The sequence below is a fragment of the Curcuma longa genome, chromosome 1 (genome assembly GCF_044706935.1).
Source record: "Curcuma longa cultivar G26 ecotype Majalengka, Jawa Barat chromosome 1, ITB_CL_G26_1.1, whole genome shotgun sequence".
In the NCBI taxonomy this organism is placed as follows: Eukaryota; Viridiplantae; Streptophyta; class Magnoliopsida; order Zingiberales; family Zingiberaceae; genus Curcuma; species Curcuma longa.
The window spans coordinates 26,031,821-26,054,497 of NC_133861.1; the positions used below are offsets into that span (position 1 = coordinate 26,031,821).

Consider the following 22,677-nt stretch of genomic DNA (forward strand, 5'->3'; position numbering starts at 1 on the left):
ACCCTTTCTGAGACCGTGGGTACCCAAGAAAGACACACTTATGAGACCGGGGAGAGAGTTTGTCAATGCCAGGATCGAGAGCATGAGTAAAGCATATAGAACCAAAGACCTTAGGTGGTAAAGGGTGAAGAGACTGATGAGGATAAAGAATATGATGAGGTATTTGACCTTGTAGAGTGGAGGAAGGCATGCGATTGATGAGATAACACGCAGTAAGTACAGCGTCACCCCAAAACTGAAGAGGAACATGAGAATGGAGAAGAAGAGTCCGGGTGGTTTCAAGAAGATGGCGATTCTTGCGTTCAGCAACTCCATTTTGTTGAGGGGTATGAGGACAAGATGTCCGATGCAATACACCATGAGATGCCAAGAAGGTCTGAAATGAAGTAGATAGATACTCACGTGCATTATCACTCTGTAAGGTTCGAAGAGAAATACCAAATTGAGTTTTGATTTCATAGAAGAAAGATTTAAAAATAGAAAACAACTCCGAACGATCCTTCATCAGATATAACCAAGTACAACGAGAAAAATCATCTATAAAGGTAACAAAGTATCGTGACCCCAATGTAGAAGAAACACGACTCGGACCCCAAACATCGGAATGAACCAAAGAAAAAGGTGACGTAGCCCGACTCACAGTGCGAGGAGAAAAAGAACTACGAATATGCTTTCCTAATTGACATGATTCACAAGATAAAGAATCTAAGTGAGAAAGACCAGGATGTAATTGTTTCAACTTATCAAGACCTGGATGTCCCAACTGAGCATGAATAAGAAGGGGAGATACTGCCGCCGAACCAACAAGAGAGGATTGTTGAAGTCGATATAGGCCATGAGACTCATATCCGAAGCCAATCATCTTCCCCGTACTCCGGTCCTGCAAGGAAACAGAAGATTTTGTAAACGAGATGACACAATCAAGAGACTGAGTAAGCTGACTAATTGATAATAAATTAAAGGGAGCACCGGGAACATAAAGAACATTATGAATAGAGAGAGATGGAGAAGGATGAACAGTACCGACACCCTGAGACTGAATTTGAGAACCATTTGCCATGGTGACAAAGGGTAAATAACCAGAAGTAGAGAGAGAAGAAAAAAGTAATCTATTACCAGTGATATGATCGGTGGCCCCGGAATCAAGAACCCAAGAACTCGAAGAGTGAGATATGCCAGCAAAGGAATTACCAGTGAGTGCAACGGCAACAGGGGAATCAGAAGTTTTTCGATCCTCATACCATTTCAGAAAGTCGTCATATGAAGGCGGTGGGGTCAGATCTGGTGGTTCTTTGCCACCCTTACGAGGTGACATGATTAATCTTCTTTCCATCAGCACCTGCTTTCGGAAAGGTGTGCTGCTGCTGGTGTCCTGCTGTTGTTGAGTTGCTGGAGAATAGAAAGGACGGCTGCCGGTGGCTGTAACTTGTGCTGTTGGCCTGCTGGAAAAAAGGCAGCAAGGATGCTGCTGCTACTTGTAGCTTAAAATTGATATGCCATGTCCCAAATGTGTTGATGCAGCCATATTTGGAAGATCAAGATCATTGGTGGTTGTCTGGTATTCACCGGGATGTACTTCTTCTATCAAAGCCCCAGGTATTTTTTTTTTTTCCAGATTACTTTTTTTTTCAAGTCTAACTCTGGACCAAAATTTTCTCATAGCTGATCTTCAGGTTGAAGTAAAACTTGATCTGTGGAAGAACACTAGAAAAGATAATGAAAAATTTGAAAAGTTGACCACGCTTCTGTCCGTGACACGAAGATAAGCACCGGGCGTTCTCGCTGCAGGTGATGGCGTACTTGCTTCCTGTCGCAAGCGAACTTCACGGATGGTGTCCTTGCTTCCTGTCGCAAGCGAACTTCACAGAGGCAGGAAGGCGGTGGCGGAGGTGCGCTAGGGAACAGGAAGAGAGGGCGAAGATGCCTTCGAAGGCTGAGGTGAAGATCTGGAGGACTAGGGCAGCGAGGATAACGGTGCCTGAGGTGGCGACGCTGAAGCCTTCGCGACTCGAATCAACACGCCGGAGAAGAAGTTGTCGGTGTATTTCCGGCGAGCGAGGAACTGATCGAGGGCGATGGGGACGAACGACGCCTCGATTTTCTTGAGCTCGCGAACTTGTCCAGCCGTTCGCGATTCGGTTTAGAGGCCGCTGTTGTCGAGGTTGCGCCGCGACGAGAAAAGGCGCGATTCGGATTCGGAAGAGCAGCGGCGTAGAGAGAAGGAAGGGAAGAAAGGGATCGTGATTTAGTTTAGGGTTCGGCGGATAAACCTAACCCTAAATTTAATCCCGGCTCTGATACCATGTAGAATATTATTCCATAAAAATATTATCAAGTTAAGCCCCTATTTATACATTACTATAGGGACTTATTCTACACGAATTATTCTATAAAAAAGAAACAGAATATCTTAATAGAATATCTATTCCTAAATATTCTAACACGGTGTAAATGAAGAAGAGCTCCTCGTAAATGCAACTCTCCTCTTTTCTGATGTTGATCCACAAGGGTAACAAGTTGTAAGTGCGCTCCAACTTAGGAAATGATTTGATTCCACTAGTTGCTAATGTTGATTGTAAATTGGAGATTTTATTCAGGTTTCTATTGCTATAGTATTGTCCATGAAGAGCGATTGTGATTCCTCTTTGTAGTTTTTTTGTCGGTGTAAATGAAGAAGAGCTCCTCGTAAATGCAACTCTCCTCTTTTCTGATGTTGATCCACAAGGGTAACAAGTTGTAAGTGCGCTCCAACTTAGGAAATGATTTGATGCCATCACGATTACTATAAGGTATAATATCTTGAGTTGAGTCCAGGTTTTGGTCCTTGGTTGGCTTGAAATGTGTTGTTGTTGCCGAGTGCAGTGCTTGAGGTGTGCCAAAGCCAAACAACAAGAGGAGAGATGAATGAGAGGAGAAAAATATGTGAAGCATCTCTATATAACGCAAGAAGAAGATGCTAGGAGTACCCCGAGGTTGTCTTAGGCGGCGATGAAGTCGAGGAGGGTCTCAGAAGTATTCACATGTGCCTTAGGAGATTGAAGTGATTGCGAAATGGTTACATGCATCTCAGGAGCTCAAGAAGTGGTTGCATGTGTCTTGAAAGCTCGCGGAAGTCTCAGAAGCTTGTGATTTCTTGGCCAACCTTGAATGAAGTTGCTAGCGATCTTGAGCAAAGCTATTATTCTGTTTGTTAGTCTTGTGGAGGTCTTCGCCGTGATGCAGAAGCCACCACTGCTATCTTATGAGTCTCGTGAAGTTGTCGCCATGTTGTCGTTCAGTTTCGTTGCCTTGAGCATGTATTGTGTGCTGATCGACCCACTGAATGAGAAGTTTCGTCTAACAAAGAATGAAATTTTAATCCCTAGTTTAGACAACACAAGTATGTCTATAATGAACACTTGGTGTTCTAAAAAATATCTCGATTAAGTAGGCTAAGCTTGATTTCATTCGACCAATTTCTATTATGTGAGGGTAATAGGTGTTATATTCAGACTAATTGTTGCTTAATTTCCCAATACAATAGAGTTAACCATTGCTACGCAAAGGTTTCTCACATAGGACACCGTATCCAAGCACCATTTCCTAATTTGTTTATAAATTTGGTTCTTGTTGTCAACTTCTCATGAATTATTGGTTTGTCTAATTGTCTCTTAAATTACAAGACAGTTAACCATTGCTAGGCAAAGGTTTCTTACATAAGACACAATATTCAAGTACCATATCCTAATTTCTTTATAAGTTTGGTTCTTGTTGTCAACTTCTCATGAATTATTGGTTTGTCTACATACACAGTATGATCTGTGAGTATTGTTATTGGTTCCTTATTACTTTTCCTAAATTGTTTTGGTTCAACTAATTTTTCAACAAGTTTAGATGGTTGATGCCAGCATGCTTCCATATTGGATGGCAAAGAATATGTAGCATTTGATTTGATGTTTTTTTGTCTGGGTATGAAATTTTCTGGTTATGGAAATGCTGAAGTTTTATGAATTGTGAATTTATGGGTTTGTTTTCTAGCAGGCTTGTTTTCATTTTAAGGTGTGATCTTCACGCTGATGCTTGGACATGCATGTTTAAGTAATAGCTCGATCTCTTTCTTTATCTTTTCAGATTAACACTTCATTGGCAAATGGAAACACTTCATCTTTAAGAAAACTTGTTACAGAAAAGATGTATTCTGTAAGTTCCTTTTTCCCTCTATGGATCTCTTTGTATCCTTTGTAGTATTTGCCTAGAAGTTCTATTCATTTATTGTTACTATATTGAAGACCTTGAAGAATGAAATCAAGCGGAGGGATTCAATGTGGAATTCTGTGTACTGGGAATTAGTTGAACCTGTGCTTAGCATTCGGACATTGCGTGCTCGAATGGTAAGATTTTTTAGATTCATTGGTTTTATCCTCTAATTATATTTCTATGATTGCATAAATTACCCTGGTGGCAATTCTAGTGCTTAGACTCTTTATCCCCGCCATAACCATGATGGACATTAATGCTCAATGACAATACTTGACTATAGAATTTTCTAGAAATAGATGTGTTGGACATGTACACGCCATGTTGATCAACACTCCTGTTGAATACTTGTATCTGAATTCAAGAAACTCAGGTTGGCACTGATAACAAGAACAGCGAACAAAATGCAAAAATTGAAGATGAAACCTTACCAAACGACTGTTTTTGTTCTTCCATCTCATAGATGGTTTCACTTGATTATAAAGTGTTTCTTTAAATATCTAGGCTAATTTCTTATTCATGTCTCTTGTTTAACTTATAATCAGATTGCTTTGGACAAAGATGATCTTGATAAGGCTTTTGTACAACTGACACTCGAAATCACAGCAAAGCAGGTGAATTCTGAATAAATGATTTTTTTTTATTGAAAAAAATGCTTTTGGATTACTATGACATGGCATCTTTGGGTGTTCTTCGATTTTCACTAGTTGACATTTTATCCTATATATTGCTGGAAGAAATAAGGGTTTTGTTTTTTCTAACCAATAGCGTGGAGTTATTATTAGTGTAGTATGTTTGGTGAGATTTGGCCTGAATAAAAGGGCAGTCTTGTCCGGTGCACGAAACTCCTGCCAATGTAAGGTCCCGTGAAAGGTTTTATTAAACGCAGTCTTGCTTTGCATTGTAAGAGGTTATTTTCAATACTCAAATCCGTGACATCACATGGTAGCAACTTTCATATGCACTTTTTAATTTATTTGATTGCAATGAAACAAAACAAGGTTATGCATCTTGTTAACCATTCTATTTAAGGACAATTTTCATATACTTCATTAAGAATGTCTTCCAATTATGCTTCTTAATTTGTGAATTTCAACAATATTGAATAATTTAATTGTCATTTTGAATATATTGACGTGCATGTATATCTGGATGGTTAAAAGTGGTTTACTCATCTTATACATGACATGGAAGAGACAAAATTGTATGAGTGATTTTAAAAAGAAACATTACACCTAGTGATTAAGCAGACCCCATTATGTGGCTATTCTGAAAAGAGATCCAGGTGGACTACTTAGGTATCTTAGGCAGCCCAAGTGGTGCTGGTGACTTCACTTATCATTATTATTGCAATTGGTTTACTTAAACAAAACAATAATTGGGAACTTGTATTGCCATATGTTTTATTGCAATGTGTTGATATAGATATATGAATTTTAGATTTATTTATAATCTAGTTTGATTAAATATATATTGTTATCTACTTGTATGTTTCATTTTGTTATTCTGTTTTTTGCAATGTGAGATATAATGTGTTCTTGTTATGTAATTACTTATCAATTATCACTTGCTTTCTCGTGCTTTGATTGATTAAAATGTTTATATATATTCTTTTATTTAATATTCTTTTTAATGCTCATTGCCTAGGCTCTCACTTGCTGCTTAGGCGTTATGTAATGGACCGACTTTCTACTGTTTGAAACTGCCTTGTAAAACTTTGAACATAATAACACTTGCTGCTAATCACTCTAACACTATCCTTCATGATCTGTTTGGGTATCGCTACGCTCAACCCCTACAATGTCATACTGTGATACACTTTTTTAGTTGTTTTGGGGTGGGGGTGGGGTGTGGAGTTTAGGGTAGCATAGGAACTAGAGATGAAACTCAATGCTAATGGGATATGTGAATGAGAGGAGAGTGAAGAAGGAAGATGTAGCATAGGAAACAAACTCAAGCTCAGAAAGAGTAAAATTTCACAAAAAGAAGAATATTTATTACATCAAATCATATCTCTTTTAGAATCATACATCAATAAATACTTGGTGTGCTAAAAATTTTCCTAACTTATATCAAAATATTTAACAAACCTTCAAAAAACTTAAAACAACTTAATCATTTAAAATGTGACATTCGAAATTAACTTTTAATAGGATTTAATACACTATTCTTTCCCAATGAGAAGAACTTGACTCCGTCGAGTAAGAGAACAAATAATAAATCTTGCAACACCTTATGTTAATGAAAAATGAATGATTAGGACATGTCTTTATAGAAGATGGTTCTATAGTTTGTGGTTGATTCTTGACTAATATTATGTAATTTTTCTGTCATCCAATCATCTTATATATTTAAGAGTCCTTTCTAGTAGACCCCAAGTATTGATGGAAAGTAACCACTATCGATGGGGTAATTACCCTCTCAATTTCGGGTGTGGGATGTGACAAGGAAGAACAGATGCGAAAATCATAGCAGGATGATCTAAATCGTAGGAGGATGGTCTGTAGGCAAATCTACAAAAATAAAATGGTCGAATGCCCCCTCATTATGTTATTATATAATTGGATTGGTATTTAATTCAATGCTAAGTCAATGACTTATGTATATTTTTGGTTCTCACAATATCAAAGAAGCCAATAGAGCAAATAAGAAGTTTATTGCAAGAGTTTTAAGAAAACACTTCAACAGTGTAACATATAGTCTTCTACATCCTACTTTTTTTGTCTACTGTGTATCAATATGTCTTTTATAATTTGTATTGTTCAATGTGATTTCCCTCTTAGTGTTGACATAAATATGTCAAATGTGCTCAGCAAAATGCTAAGCATAAGGATGGAAAGTGGTAGGCAAGGTTTGAAATATTCAATATCTGATCTGAGGTTTTGGTTCATGTTCGGCTTGAGATAGTGTTGTATGTCAATCAGCCAACTAGATGTTTAGTAATAGGTCTTCGACGATGACACCTTGCTTTATGTTGGGCAATGGTTTGTTCTACTACAAGTGGGTGTTGTGTTTACCGCGGTCTTTGATTCTATCGAAAGGGTGAAGACATGGAGGGAGAAGACTAGATGAAGGGAAAGAATTGTTTGTTAAAGTATCGAGGTATCAAAACCTTTTGTGTCAGTTGGTCGGTGAAATGAAAGTTTTGCTGACAAACATGTCTTGAGATTTGAAAGGTCGATGGTTGGTAAAGGAACTAGATTGGTTAGGGGATTCCCTTTAGATTTATATACAATTTCAAGAATATTTTTTCTCAGATTCATGTGCTAAATTGTTAACAATGGGCAAGCCTAATCCAAAATCTTATTCTAAGATATCTAAGCATGATTTGCAAATTATGATCGAAAACTAGTTTATGGATGAAATGTTGAAATTTAGATGAAAACTTAAGTTGGGTCCTGTAGAATTTGTGGTCTTCCAAAAATTATTAACAAACTTACCATTGTAATTTGACACTATGGACATGGTTAACTTAGGCAGTATAACAACTTAAAAAATTATTTAGCCACACGAGATGAATCATTTATTTTATTATTGGGAACAAAATGGTTATCTTAGGCACCCATGTTATGCTTGGTTGCCTTGCCCTCTTGGCATAGTTAACATTGTGATAAAATTCTTGCAATATCTTGTGATGCTAGTAAAATGAGGTTATGGTCTTATCTTTTGGAAGATGTTCTATTGAGGCTTCCAACATGAATCTCTTATACTAAAAAGTCCTTAAGTGGTACTCCAGGAAAATACAACACAAGTGCATATTAGTAAATAGGTAATTATCCTTAATAAAAAGTTTGGTTTATAGTTGTACTTGTCTTTATGGTGCTTAACAATTACAGTTATATCCGCCTTGTGTAGGGTATGATTTAGCACAATGCATTATCTTTCTCAGTTCAAGTGCTCTTATGGGAATTTATGACATTTAATATGTTAAACGCTTTGCCTTTTGTAAGAAGTCTAATCCACTAATACCTTTTGGTTTGAATAATTAGGGTTTTAAATGAACCAAACGTTTGTGAACAAGTTTGGTGTTCGATTTGATAAGGGTGTGCTTATATTTGTTAAATATACACAAGGTCAATTAGATGAATAAGCTTGAACAACTCATTAAACTAAATGAACAAGCTTGAATACACATTCTGCTTTTTAATGTTTGTGAACAAAGATTGTAAACTGTTCATGAATATTGTTTATAAACAATATCTATGAATAAAAATTGTGAACTATATCAATAAAACTCTTGTCAAACTTGTCAATAGACAAAAAGCTTTCAAAACAAACAAACAAACTTGTAATATTAAGCTCACTAACCAAATAAGTTTGAAAATATAAAATAGTCAAAAAATCAAACAGTTCGAATAGAGAGTTTGATAACATCTAAACAAACCAAGCTCAAGTCAAATTTAAACCAAGCTCAAGCTCATAGAAAAGAAATCAAACTAAGCTTAACAATCATTTCAATAGCTTGATTCATTTTAGACTTGGCTTGGTTACCTTATCAAACAAACTTGAACAATATAAAGTTTGAATTGACTTGGCTTGTTTACACTCCTATGAATAATAGCGTAAACTCTTTGTTATACATTGAGGAACGTGTTGTCAAATCTCATTAAAGTCAATGGGATGCCCTTCTTGGCATAGGGTGCTCTTGATTCCTAGGGTTGTAAAGAAGCTTAGTTTTGTGCTATTCAAGCTTGTTTAATAAGATAACTGAGCCAAGCCAAACCGAACCTAAAATGAACCAAACCATTGAAATAGTTGTTCAAGCTTGACTTGGTTTCTTTTTGGAGCTTGAGCTTAGTTCGTTTAGATGTTATCGAACTCTTAGTTCAAGCTTGTTTGATTGTTTGAAAATTTTATAGTTTTAAGTTTGTTTGATTGGTTATTAAGCATGATAATACAAGCTTGTTTGTTCATTATGAAAGTTTATTTATTTGCCATACTGAGAGTTTTATTGATGAATATGGTTCACAAACTTTGTTCAGGAACATTATATAAATATTGTTCATGAACAGTTCACAATCTTTATTCATGAACATTAACGAGCTGAACACATGTGTTCAAGCTTGTTCATTTAATTGACGTTAGGTAGATTGATCGAGCTCTTATTAAACTGAACACCAAACTTGCTCATGAATGTTTGATTCATTTATAGCCCTACTAATTCCTGTAGGATCGTTGAGAGCGCTAAGGGAGGGGGTTAATAGCACTTTTGTAGTGTTTTCAAATTTCGTAAAGTGCTCGTAAATCCTTGTGATCAGAGAAGTATAGAATGTAGCGGAAAAATAAAAGACACAAGGAAAAAGTACGTAGATATTTATTTAATTCACAACTATAGGTTGCTACTCCAAAATCCACGATCAAATAATCACATTTTCGACGGGCAATCAACTATATAATTCCCCTCTTATGAAAGGGAGTTAGCGATTATAAAATATAGAATCGACAACAACGATACCCACCTAATGAAATTAAGTACAAAATGAAATTACCGAAAGAGTGAATATATCAAATTTTGGTGCAGCTCTTCGACGTTACGACGTTCCTGGTTGATGCTTCACGTGCAGACGGTCATCGCTTGAGTGTAGAATGATGCTTCAAGGGCTCTCTCTCGAGATTCTTTTATTAGGGTATTCGGGCGCTTGGAAGCCTTTCCAGACGTCTACACACTGTCCGCTAATCCACCATCGGCGCTGTTGACTCAGCATTTTCAGGCGCTTGTATCCCTTTCTGAGCGCCTCTATGCTGACGTGGAGGTTCCGGATCAAATCTTGACTCCGCAATGCCTTATCTAGATCGGGGCGCCTGGAACTACTTCGGGCGCCTGGAAGTTGAGGTGTCCCGACCACCGAGACTCTGCCACCTCACTGCTTTGCTGGCCTCGTTCCGCTGATGTCCAATCGCCTGAAACCCATCCGGGCGCCTAGAGTCCGGTTGCCTGGATCCAGATAAAGGCACCTAGAACACAAAGTTCCAACCCCTCATTTCTTACATTACAAGTTAGCACAAAAGCAAAATATAACAGGAAGTAAAACAATTTAGTCTTGACTTCAGATTTTCAGTGAAATCTTGGGCCAGACCGATGTCTACTGTTCCCCTTACCGGGAACGCGCTTTCACCCACTCTACTCGGGAGAATTTACCTGTTGTCAACCAAGTCTTTTAAACTTGTTGGACTTCCGCTTAGCTTCGATTCTTGACCTCTAGGATTTCTATTGCTAGACATCTGATCCACTTGACTTGCCTAAACTTCCACTGCTAGACATCTAGTCTACCTGACCTGCCTAGACTTCCACCTGGTGCACTTGATCTGCCAAGTCTTCCTGTTTAGTCCTCCAGACCAGGACTTCCTACCTAACCCTCCCAAGTTAGGTCTGCCTAGCCTCCAATCAGGACTTCCACTGCTTAGTCTCCATTAGGACTTTCACTGCCTAGTCTCCACTAGGACTTCCACTGCCTAGTCTCCACTAGGACTTGCCTGTGCTTAGCCTCAACTAGGATTTTCCTGTACTACCTGCACATTTAGATCAGCTCATTAGTAAACACCACACACTTAACTTGAATCTTTTTGCCATGATCAAAATCAAGGTTCGATCATCTGGTGCTCCCTGCACCAACAATTCCTACTCTAAATGCATTATTAACTACCTTATTTGAAAAGGTTGGCTTGGCTTAGTATAAGAGTCTTAATCATCCTAACCTTTAAATTTTTTGAAAGGCCAAAGACAATAGTTAAACTCCCTTTCTTAAGCCAATTTGTGTTGGGAGTGAAACTAAAATTTCTCATAAAACATTGGTAGGTCATAAAGTCATGCTCAAATTTTATTAAGATTCATATAGATGCCTTATGTAGAAATGATTAACCTATGGAAAATGACCTTGAGTTGTAGAAATGAACATTTCTTCTATTTGACATAGTTTTTCTATCTGAAGGATAACAAGCATGACTCAAATGTCAAATGTGTTTTAAGTGTGTGATGTGCACCTTGTTGCATGTCAAGATGTTGTCAAAGTAGATTATCAGGAATTTTCTTGTGAAAGGATTTAGCACTTGGTTCATTACTATCATCAATGTGCTTCCGACTTTTTTGAAGGGTCATGATTAACCATTCGTGTAGTCCTTATTGTATCTTGAAGGTAGTCTTATATTCATCACCTACCTATCTTAATCCTAATTTAGTGGTGCTATTATGGAAGTCGACTAGTGGTTAGGAGAGAAAAGGGTTTGATGTTAATTGAGAAGAAGGTTACAAGGGAAATTGATGACTCTAATACCATAATAGGGGGAAATTATTCCTTATTGAACTTTAGGTCTCTCTCCTTTGCCTATATATAGATATTATTAAGGATGTGAAGCATTATAACTAGCCTCCTACATTATATATACTTATAAAAGAGCTCAATTAGCCTAGAACAAAATTAACCCTATCTTATTACTCCTCTGGAAGATTATATTATAGAGGAAGGGGAGGGAGACATACCACAACAAAAGGAATAGAGGAGGTCATGCCGTCAAATCAAATGTGCATCCACTCCTAAAGTGTTTAAAAGTAGAAACCCCCATTAACACCAACATTCAATGCACTTTGGTAATAATTGCAGAAGAGGGCAAAAAAGAGATAAAGTTGTGCATTATTGATTCAAAAGAATTACATTACAAAAAATACACAAGACTGACACTATACCTAGAGGTGTCAAATAAGGAAGTCTGCTTGTGACTTAGTTTGACATGAAATGGGCCTTCTTGCTTGGCTCGACATGACAAAAGTTGTATTGTGCCAGGCCCAACCTATATTGGTCATGTAATTTTTTGTTATATCTCTCATGGTAATTTTATAGTATAATTGATAAAATTTTCTCAATGACTTTTGATAATGATTCTGCAATAAATAGTTTAATAGAAAGTTCTGATTTAATCATGGGATGTAGAATTTTTTTTTTTCACATCCATTGTGTTTGCTACATCTTAAACCTTTGTATACAAGATGAGCTTAAAGTAATTTATGAAAATATTGCACAAATTAAAGATTCTGTTATGTTTATCCAATTCTCATTCTTAGAACAATAAACTATAAAAAATAGTATAGAAGTGTGAATGTTAAATATAAAAAAATTGTACTGATGTACCACAGGTGGAAGTAGGTACCTTACCTTAGAGTAGCCATATTGTTTAAGGATCAATTAGAAATCTCGATGGTGGAAAGTTTTTTGGCTAACATGTTGAAAATACATGTGATCTTTTTGAAATTTTTTATTCTTGTACGAATCAAATTTTTTTCTTAGGTGTATATTCTCCAACTTCACATTGGATGCTTCATGCATTAATCATAGTAAGTGATTTATTTAAAAAAGATTACTATAATGTTTCTGATGCAATTATTTTAGATTTAGGATAAAATTAGATACAAAAGAAGGGGAAAGAGACATTTATATAATAACTAAAACAAGAGAGGAAGATAAGAGATCTTATCCAAATAAGATGTGTTAAAGATGAATACAATAGGATATTATTAAATGATGAAATAAAATAACGATGGGAGAAGTATTTTTATTAACTTTTTAATGAAGATTTAAGTGACCAACTTAACTTAGGTGGTTTAAATAGGTTAAATGAGTATATAAATTAAAATTTTTATTATAGAATTCAAACTTCAAAAGTAGAATAAGTTTTAAATGAGATGCACAATAAAAAAATAGTTGGACAAATGATATTCTGATAAAGATATGGAAGTGCTTAGGGAAATAAGGTATTGAATGAATAACTTACAAAGTTATTCAACTTGATATTGAAAACAAAAAAAATGCTTGATTAGTGGGGGTAAGTGTTCTAGTTCTCTTATATAAGAATAAAAGAGACGTACAAAATTATGCAAACTATAAATAGTATTAAATTAATGAGTCATACCATGAAATTTTGGGAAAGAGTAATAGAAAAAAGACCGAATAAGGATTAAGGATTGAAATCTCGAGCTGTTTTGTTCGATATCGACGAAACTTTTCATTCTGCCAGTGGACCGACACCGACACGACACCGACACCGACACCAACGGTTTCGATCGAGACGTTGTTCGAAGGTGCCACTCGGGGTTCGACGACGCCTCCAGAGCCCTGCCACGCGGTCGCGCGTCCCGATGGTGCGGAAAGGATTGAGTTTTTAAATTTAGATTTTAATAATAACTTAGGTTAATAATTTTAATCAACTCTTAGCTATAGTTGGGATAATTTAAATAGACTTAATTAAAGCCTCATAAAATTATCCTATTATTTTTTTTAAAAATATTTTATTTTTTATTTTTTTTATTTTTAAATATTTTGATTAATTTTTTTAGTTAATATATTTTATATTTTAAAAATATTAAAACTATATCAGCACGACACGATACGATATCGAAATTGTATCGTTCCGGTCCGAGGCTGAAACTTCGGCACGGTTGGGTATTTTAAACCTTAGGATACTACGGTGATCGAAATTTAATTTGAATTAATGTTTGGAAGGGCAACAACAGAAGAGATACATCTTTTCAGGTAATTAATTGAAAAGTATTGGGAACAGAAGCAAAGACTTACACATGGTATTCATCGATATAGAAAAAGCTTGCGATAGAGTCTTACATGAAATTATATAGAGAATTCTAGAAAAAAGAGACGTTAGCATAACATATATTGAACTAAGGATACGTATGAGGATATAATAATAAGAGTGAAGACTATAGGCGAATTAACCAAAGTGTTTCCCAAACAGATAGAGTTACATTAAGGATTAACTCTATGTCCCTATCTTTTTACATTAATCATGGATGAATTCATTTGACCCATCCAAAATACGGTACCGTAGTGTATGTTTGTAGATGATATTATTTTGATAGATGAGACACGTAAGGGAGTAAATGCTAAATTCGGATCTTGGCGGAAAATGCTAAAAGTGAAAGGTTTTAAACTTAGTAGATTAAAGACAGAATATATGGAATTTAAATTTATCAATATTAGACATAATAAGCAATTGTTAAGATAGGAGATGACGATTTGTTTGTAAATGAGAGTTTTAAGTTTTTAGGATCATTTAAAACAATGGAGGGATTGAGAGATGTCTTATATAAAATATAAATAGGATGGTTAAAATGAAGGAGAGTGTCAGATGTTTTTTGTGATCATAAATTACCTCCAAGACTAACAAAATTGTTACAAAATGATGATTAAACTTGCTATGTTATATGGAGTTGAATGTTGAGTTATAATTCGAGTATATGAGTAGAAGATGAGAGTTGCATAGATAAAGATGTTAAAGTGGATGTGAGGACATATAAGGATGGACAGGATAAGAAATAAAAATATTAGAAAGAAATCGAGGTTGCACATATTGACGGAAAACTCTCGGAGACACGTTTAAGATGGTACAAATATGTACTTAGATGACCAATAAATGTTCCAGTTAGATGATGTGAAAATATGATAAATGTGCATATTAAATGAGGAAGAGAAAGATAAAAAAATTGGTTAGCAATAATAAAATAAGATAAAATTTATTTAAATATAAATGATGATATAGTAGGGGATAGAGTCCAATGGCGTAGAAGAATTTATATAGCCGAACCCACCTAGTGGGATAATGTTTGGTTGTTGTTATTGTTTTATAATCTTTTAATTGCATATTACAAAAAATTAGAATTTAAAAATTTTCAACAAAAAATATTAGAAATTAGAAGAATATTGAATTAAATGTATTTAATTTCCTGTAAGAGAGGTATGATCACCAACCAACACCACCACCTCTACTACATTTCTCGTGAAGATCAAGGCAGAAATATATTCTAATCAAACTTTAGTTGTGTTAGTACTCGTAGTCAAATAAGTGGAGTCTCAAATAATTGACTTTGTAATGAGGTAAATGAACTTAATTTTTCAAGTGATAATTTAGTAGATTATGAAAACTAAATTGGTGGAAAAAACATGCGTCGATGTGCTTGATTTTAGCTACCATTGCTCGTGATGTACTACCAATTCTCATGTCTGCAGGAGCGTTTAAGTCTTGTTTTAGTGCAGGTGATAAGGTCTTGGATGAGAAGAGTAGTCACTTGAAGGAAGATTCATTAGAAATGCATTAATGCTTGAAGGATTTATTAGATGCAGAAGAATGTCTTGAATCTCAATTGGTTTACGATGATTGGTCTAAGTGATACGGTGGGACCATGTCAAGAATGATTGGTCTCCAACTCGTTTACCTTGGGTAGAAGCTATGTATTCAATCCAAGTGGAAGATTGAAAGATCAAGTTCAGACACACAAATATATATATATATATATACTTTTAACATTAAGATATAATAATCATGTAAATAAAAATTTAAATATACTATTCAAATTATATTATATTTTTTTATTGTGTTAAAGTTAAATTAAGGATGTAAATTATGTAATATTATAAAATTGACTTATCTAATAATTTTTTAGATTTAACATTATTTGATTAAATTTCATTATGTTTAATTAATATTTTTTTGAGTTTTTTTTTTTCAAAAAGTTTATTTTTAAAATTTTTAAGTTTTCAATATATATATATATATATATATATATATATATATATTTTAATAGAAGGGGTTTGCTCGATCAGCCTAGCCACTGAGGTTGGTCGACCCACCCTTTTAATTAAAATAAAAGCTCGCTCAGGCAGGCTAGGGTTGGCCTAAGCTCGGGCCCACACAATGCACGGGCAACTCTGTAGGCATGAAGTCTGCCAAGCATATTGCCACCACTCAAAGCCTATTACCCAATGAGACTAAGTATACACCTCGCTTTGTATGATCAACATTGCTTATTGCCTTTAATTCTAATAGGGGCAACAATTATATATTTTATCAGCATAACTTTCCATTTTGTTTCTTCCATTCTGAATTGTAATCACACAAAATGGTTATAGTTGATATTTTGAATATTTTAGTTTACATGAATATATGGATTTGAAATTTTTTACATATAGTTAGATAGTCAGATACCTAGATTAAGCATATCTCTTGAACTGGTATAGTACCTGAGTACCAAATTATACATCAAATTTACGGTAATAGTTATGCATTATGAAGTACCTTCTGAATCATATGCCACCCAGGGGTAATAGTCAGAAGACTGCATGCTGCCCATTCTGTACAATGCTGTATTAGCTCTTCCATTGGGGTCATTTTACTTCTTTTCAGATGTTTGTTATGTTTTCTTCCCTTGATCTCTTATTTTTGTTCATGTTCTAGAGGTTTGAAGCTTACAATGCAAAAGGTGCTGTTGTTTCTGGAGACAAAACAAAAGAGGTATAGATCTCAGCCTCTTAATCCATTTTTGTTTCCTGTTTGATGGCTGAAGAAATACCTATAAATTAAATAGTCATCTATCTACCCTTGTAGTCAGAAAGGGACCTGCTATAGGAAACATATTGATTCAAGCAGTTTGCACAAAATGAGTTATATCTCATATCACACAGAATAATGAATATCACACAGAAGAAAGAATGTTATGCAGAGATTAAACAAACAAATTTTTTATTACTTGAAAGACGATAAACTGAAGAATTCAACACTTACATAGACCTCAACCTAAGCGAGGTGACCGTCGCTCACTTGGGTGAAATATCCTCAATAAACTGAAAAATCCTCATTGAAGAATTTTTCCTACATAGGCATTGAGATTAATCAAAATATCCCCAATAAACTGCTGGAGATGGAAGACAAATCCTTTCTTTGATGATCCAAGGTGAACTTTGCTCATTCAGTTTGCTGGAAATGAAGAAAAATGAGGGAACACTATTATAACAGTGACAATACACATAAAAATTAGAAAACTTGAGTGAGTTGTATCAACTGATGTCATTGATGTCTAAATGCTAGAGAGTGGGCTGTTGGTGATGCTGCTCACACAAGTAAGGGGCTTAGAGAGGCTATTCATGCGGGAAAGAGAATTGTTGGAAGATTGATGTTCCTCTTGCAAGGTGAGAAGCAAGTGCTAGGGTTGACTTTCTCTGTGAAGAAGAGGAGGAAGTTAGAGGTTGATTTTGCTGAGGTGAAGAAGAAATTTGACTGGAGTTGGCTGTTGCTCGGAACACACGGGAGAGGGCAATTAGGGGATGGGGGCTACAGGTGCTGCTGGAGATTGACAATTTTACTGATGCAGTTTAAAATTAGAGATAAAATTTTAGTTTTTAAAAAAATATTTAGGGTTTAAATTCTCACACGTAATGTGGGTGAAATTACCCTATATTATCTATTGACTAGCGGACAAGTGCTAGTGAAAAGAGGATCAACAGCTAGCAGCACCAAAATGGACTAATCAAAGGCTGTTACATGTCTTGCTCTAAGAATTGTTCATGGGCAGCCTTTATGCCACAGGTTGTCACTAAGTAGGGCCTGAGATGGCATATATTGGGGGAGTGCTTTCTACTTTGCTTATAGTGATTCATCCTTAAACTCTGTGAACTCATTCTTGGAGTCCTGTCAAGGTCACTCTCAAGACCACAAGGGTTCGGTAATAATTCAGTCGACTTCCATGGGGATAACATTTAACTTGTCAGAATTTTTGAGAGTTCAAACAGAGCCAGAGTGATAGTTTGGCCAAGCTAGTGCGGAGCTCAAACAGAGCCAGAGTGATAGTTTGGCCAAGCTAGTGCAGAGCTCAACCAAACTCCATTGTGTAATTCCTCTCACCAGACCCTATAGTAAACCTGCAATGGTTACATGTCAGCAGGATTGTACATCTATTCTGAAAATTGACTATAACAAACTGGCGCACTAGGTAGCAAGCAGTTAGGCATAAAAGACACCAGGGAGGAGATGAGGTCAACACCCACAAGGAAGGTTTTGAAGGTAGCTGGTCAACTTGGAAGGCCATTTGAGACGACTATATTCTCTCTTAAGAAAAATTTGTTTACTTCTTCAAGTGTTGGACCGAGAAACTGTTGCCACTGTCATAGAGATCAGGAGCTTATGAATTCATTGCCGAATTTCATGGTTGATGTTCCTAGGAGAAGCCAAACTAAAATATATGGAGTGATTGTTGGTCTAAGAGGGATGTATGGTCCAGTCAAGAATAGGATGGGTTTCAAGAGAAATACTGAAGGCGAGGTTAAAAAAAAATTTCCAACCGTTTCGAAGCTTTAGTCTTTGACTGGAACGTTACTATTTTAGTATTGTGCTAACATTCTGATCCATGATGCCGGTGCCAGATTGGAAGTTGAAGGAGGAAAGAGATGAAGCATAGGAAGGTTGTGTTGAGTGGTATTGTAATTTACTGACAGAATATGGCTTAACATGGTACAAGATTGCAAACCACGAGTAAACTCAGACTCAGTGGAAAATGATATGCTTTTGAGGGAGGAGCTGAGGTAGTAAGTCAAACTCCTTGAAACTTGAATTCCATTCACTATAAAGATACATGAGGAGCTAATCCTAAAGAAGTCTTAAGTGGCCGAAATGGATACTTATGACGAGCTCAAACTTATATGACATGTTGCTTTTTTTTTCAAGGATTTCCCTCTATGGGGCAACAAATGCCACTATGTGCCAAATATTTCCAACAATCCTAAATGGTGTGCATAAGTGGTAAGTGTATTTGCCTTTGGGTGATGGAAGTTTCAAGGAATTATGAAGTTGTCGTGTAGCCTGAATGCAGATGGTGTGATGACATTGAAGCAAACCGATGAGCCACTTTGAAGTATTTGAAAATGTTGGAGACTGCCAGATAGAATCAGGATTCAAATCCAACTAATTTTTTGATGCTAACTTTCAAGTTTTCATTGCACTGTCTCAAATTTTACTGTAGCTTTACAAAACCTGCCATAAGACTGTACTAAGATGCTCGAAAGGATTGGCTGATATGCAACAGTGGATGATGCAGTGCAGGCCAAAGCTTCGGAGCTAAAGCCAAGAAGGGCAGAGGAGCCAAGGAGGTTTTTTGGCTATCAGGCTACCAAGTAAAGGATTTTAACTGAAGGCCATCGGTGATGTGCTGAGGGAATTCCCTGGATGACAACTCAGTCAGAGATAACTCATGGAAATTAAGTTGAAATTTGCCTTTGCTTGTGCCACAATTGATTTGGTTTGCTTGAACATTGCGAGCATAGGAAAGATAGTGATAAGTACATTCTTCGGAAACATGAGATAGATGAATTAATCCGAAGAGGATACCTGCACAAGTTTGCCATGCCAAAGAGGTGGTAAGAGGTAAAAAGGTAGAGCCAGTTCATGAGCCGGTACAAAAACAGATGATTTATCATGGCTCATGCTTGGGAGAAGCTATCTTGTTTTGCTTTGCACGTGGAGCCAAAATATTGTTGAAAGCTAACTTTTTCAGAGGAATTGTAGCTCAGATCATGAGGATGCCTCATTGGTCAAGTTATAAATTGCTAACTGTTTGGTGAAACATGTGTTAGTTGACACTAGGAGCTCATCTGATATTGTATTATAATGCCTTTGTGAAAATGGAATATTCAGAGGCCAATTTAGAGGGATAAGGAACCGCGCTGACTGGATTTACTGGTATTGCAGTGAAAATGATGGAGATGATAACTTTTGCAGTGAAAGTGGTAGAGGAACCTGGTTTAAAGATTGTAACCTTAATTATAGTGCTAGCTTTAGCTTTTGAGATGATGGCATTTTAGATTTATATGTTCAGTAATGAACAGCTGATTGTCAAGCAAGTTCAAGAGATTGAGGTAAAATAAGCTTTCTATGTGGCATATTTAAGGAGAGTACAAGGTATGAGGAAGCAATTTATAGTGTATAAGATATTCTAAGAAGAGAAGTGATATGCAACATGAAAAAATGCAACATGAAACCAACATGACACACTCAACTGCATATCATTGCTCTTCTAAGAATGGCAAATGCAAAGGCAGATGCATTTTCGGAAATTGCTGCTATGTCACTGGTTGAGGGCAAGCAAGAAGTGGCCATAGAAATAGTGGGGAGAGAAGCTTTGGAATTTTGGTAACTAAGGTAGAAGAATGCCACCACTGCCGGGTAGATGAGTTGTCCATGTACTTTATGCAAGGAAAATTGCCAACTTGGAAAGGATGATCTTATTTTGATGGGGGTTGTGGATGTCTTGGAATTGGAGACGTGGAGGTAGTGGTAAGGTGGACAAATGCTCTGGTGGAGTAAGAAAACTACTGCTGCCGATATGGTGGAATATGAAGGAGGAATTAAGATGCAATGGTGTGGGGGAGGATGGAGTATGACAACAAATCAGAATTACAACTCTGATTCTTAAATCAAATCAAGCTCACATAAACAATCCATATCGAGATTGATGAAACGTGGGATAACTATCTTTAAACAGAGAATAAGAAAGACTCACATAGAGCAAGAGTTCACTATAAAAAAACAGAGGACTTTTATTACTTTAAAGATGATAATCATTGAAGAATTACACCATTTTATAGACCTCAACCTAAACAAACTACAAAATAATAAATTTTTAATAAATCAAAATAAATTAAACTCCTACCAGAAGTATTTTCTCTTTTTAGATTAAAACATACAACATCTACTTAACACCCTAAAGTAAAACAATTATCATCTTAAAATACTGCTTTAAATATTTGTCCTCCTACAGACATTACCAAAATTACATATCAAAACTTACAAGTAAGAGTAAATTCCTTATTTGCGTTGGGAAGTCAGCTTCCCAAATTATGATATGCATTCAGCAGCAAATGAAACATTTATTCTCATTCCAATTACAATTAAATACATATAATATTTTGTAGAAGCAAAGATGCGTTGATGAATATAAGTTTCAGTCTCGGTGTTAAAGAAAATACTAATGACATTTGAATGGGTCTCAACAAAAGCTTCTGCAGATGCATATGTGAGACTGAACGATAAGATCCTTAAAAACATAATTTTATTGGAAACTATTATTTAATGACTCAATGCAAATAGGTTTTAATACTTTCCAATAGACAAAACATATTAACCTAAAAGAATGAATTTCAAATTAGTAAAATTTTTTAGAAACCATAATCATCATCGAATCCCTCCTAATATGCACACATCCAATTCTCTTAATAGTCTTTTGTTAGGTATAAGTTATTTTGGAGCTCTTCTTTCAGTGATAAATCCACTGCAGATCTTTTTTGTTCTAGATAATTTTTTTTTCACTCTTGCCTTATCTTGTTGTTAATCAAGAATCTTTTATCCCTTCTAAGTTATTTATATTTCAATTAATGAACATAAATTAGGTCAACCGTCATATTCATTTATAGTTAATCATAAAGATAGCAAATTGAACAGACTGAAAATATCTGTCTGAGTGAGAAAATGAAGATAAGATAAAATGCTATCGGATAGACTTACATACATGATTGTGATGAAGATGGGCCTTGCATATGCATCTATGGAGGTATTAAATGCCAGCATGTATCATTTCTTTATGGTTTCAGCTGATGCATTCAAACATTTTCTTTAAGTGGTTATGTCATATTCTCAGAGTCACTAGGATACAAGGAATGCTTGTTGCTCTGGATGAAGTCCCAATAGGGTGTAGGTAATTGTAAACTTTTGTTAAAAGCGACATGTATGCAACTTCCTCGTACATTAAATTTAAGTTTAGGGCTTGTACTTCTTTGTATGTGGTGGTGCATGCAACAGCTGTTGAGAAACTTGTGTTAGCTAATCTGCACACATTTCCGCTGAATATGTTTATTATAGCAATCTTTTTTTTCCTTTTGTTTTATTTCTACCTCTGGTTCTTGGTTTATTTTCTAATTATAAAAGTATTTTGCTGAAAAACTTTTCGTGCTGTGTTTAGGTGCTGGTTCGAGACATCTGGGTTCTTGAAAGGTCTCTATTCCACCCTGGGGCAGATTGGCGCCTCTGTTCGAGAATATTGCTATAGGTTATTTGAAGGCACATTCAGGTGTACGTAAATAAATTATGTGACCCAATCATCGAAGTTGTAGTTTTTTTTATTAATAAAAGAAATTTTAGAATGCTGTTGAATGATTTTACACTTTGCATTTTGCCAGAATGTTTGCTCAGTGTAGCACTAATTTACCCATCAAATTTTCTTTTTTAGACTCATTAGCAATTAATTATATTGGGATTCTGTTCCTTTGATGATGTGGATTTGTCTCTGATTCTTAACTCTTGCGATAATTTGCCAATGGGAAAAAGCATTAGTTGTGGGGAAATATTCTTATTTCGAATATATAGTTTGGTATAAATATCTGTTTTGGAACATCAAGATGCTATTGACAAGTGGTTTTATCATGTCTTTGGCTATCAAATACTTTTAACCAAAATAATTAGTAACAACTATACATGTCATTACAAGTTTAAGACCATATATGCATCATTGGGAGTGTATCTGGTGGTATTATTGTCTTGTTGTGTCTCATTGATTATCTGAGACCAACAAATACTTGATGACCTTCTCATAGATTGCTTATATTAGTGATCCAAGATTAT

At 35.7% G+C, this 22,677-nt stretch overlaps 1 protein-coding gene across 1 annotated transcript in view; it reads left to right on the forward strand.

Annotated features, from left to right (window-relative positions):
* Positions 1-22,329, forward strand: part of LOC141847372 (uncharacterized) — a 42,092-nt gene extending 19,763 nt beyond the window's left edge. The window contains exons 7-11 of the mRNA XM_074735414.1: positions 4,111-4,179; positions 4,269-4,370; positions 4,782-4,850; positions 16,471-16,527; positions 22,019-22,329. Of these exons, the coding sequence (XP_074591515.1) occupies positions 4,111-4,179; positions 4,269-4,370; positions 4,782-4,850; positions 16,471-16,527; positions 22,019-22,105 (384 nt within the window). The 3' untranslated portion in view covers positions 22,106-22,329. The remainder of the gene's footprint in view (positions 1-4,110; positions 4,180-4,268; positions 4,371-4,781; positions 4,851-16,470; positions 16,528-22,018) is intronic.
* Positions 22,330-22,677: the final 348 nt, after the last annotated feature.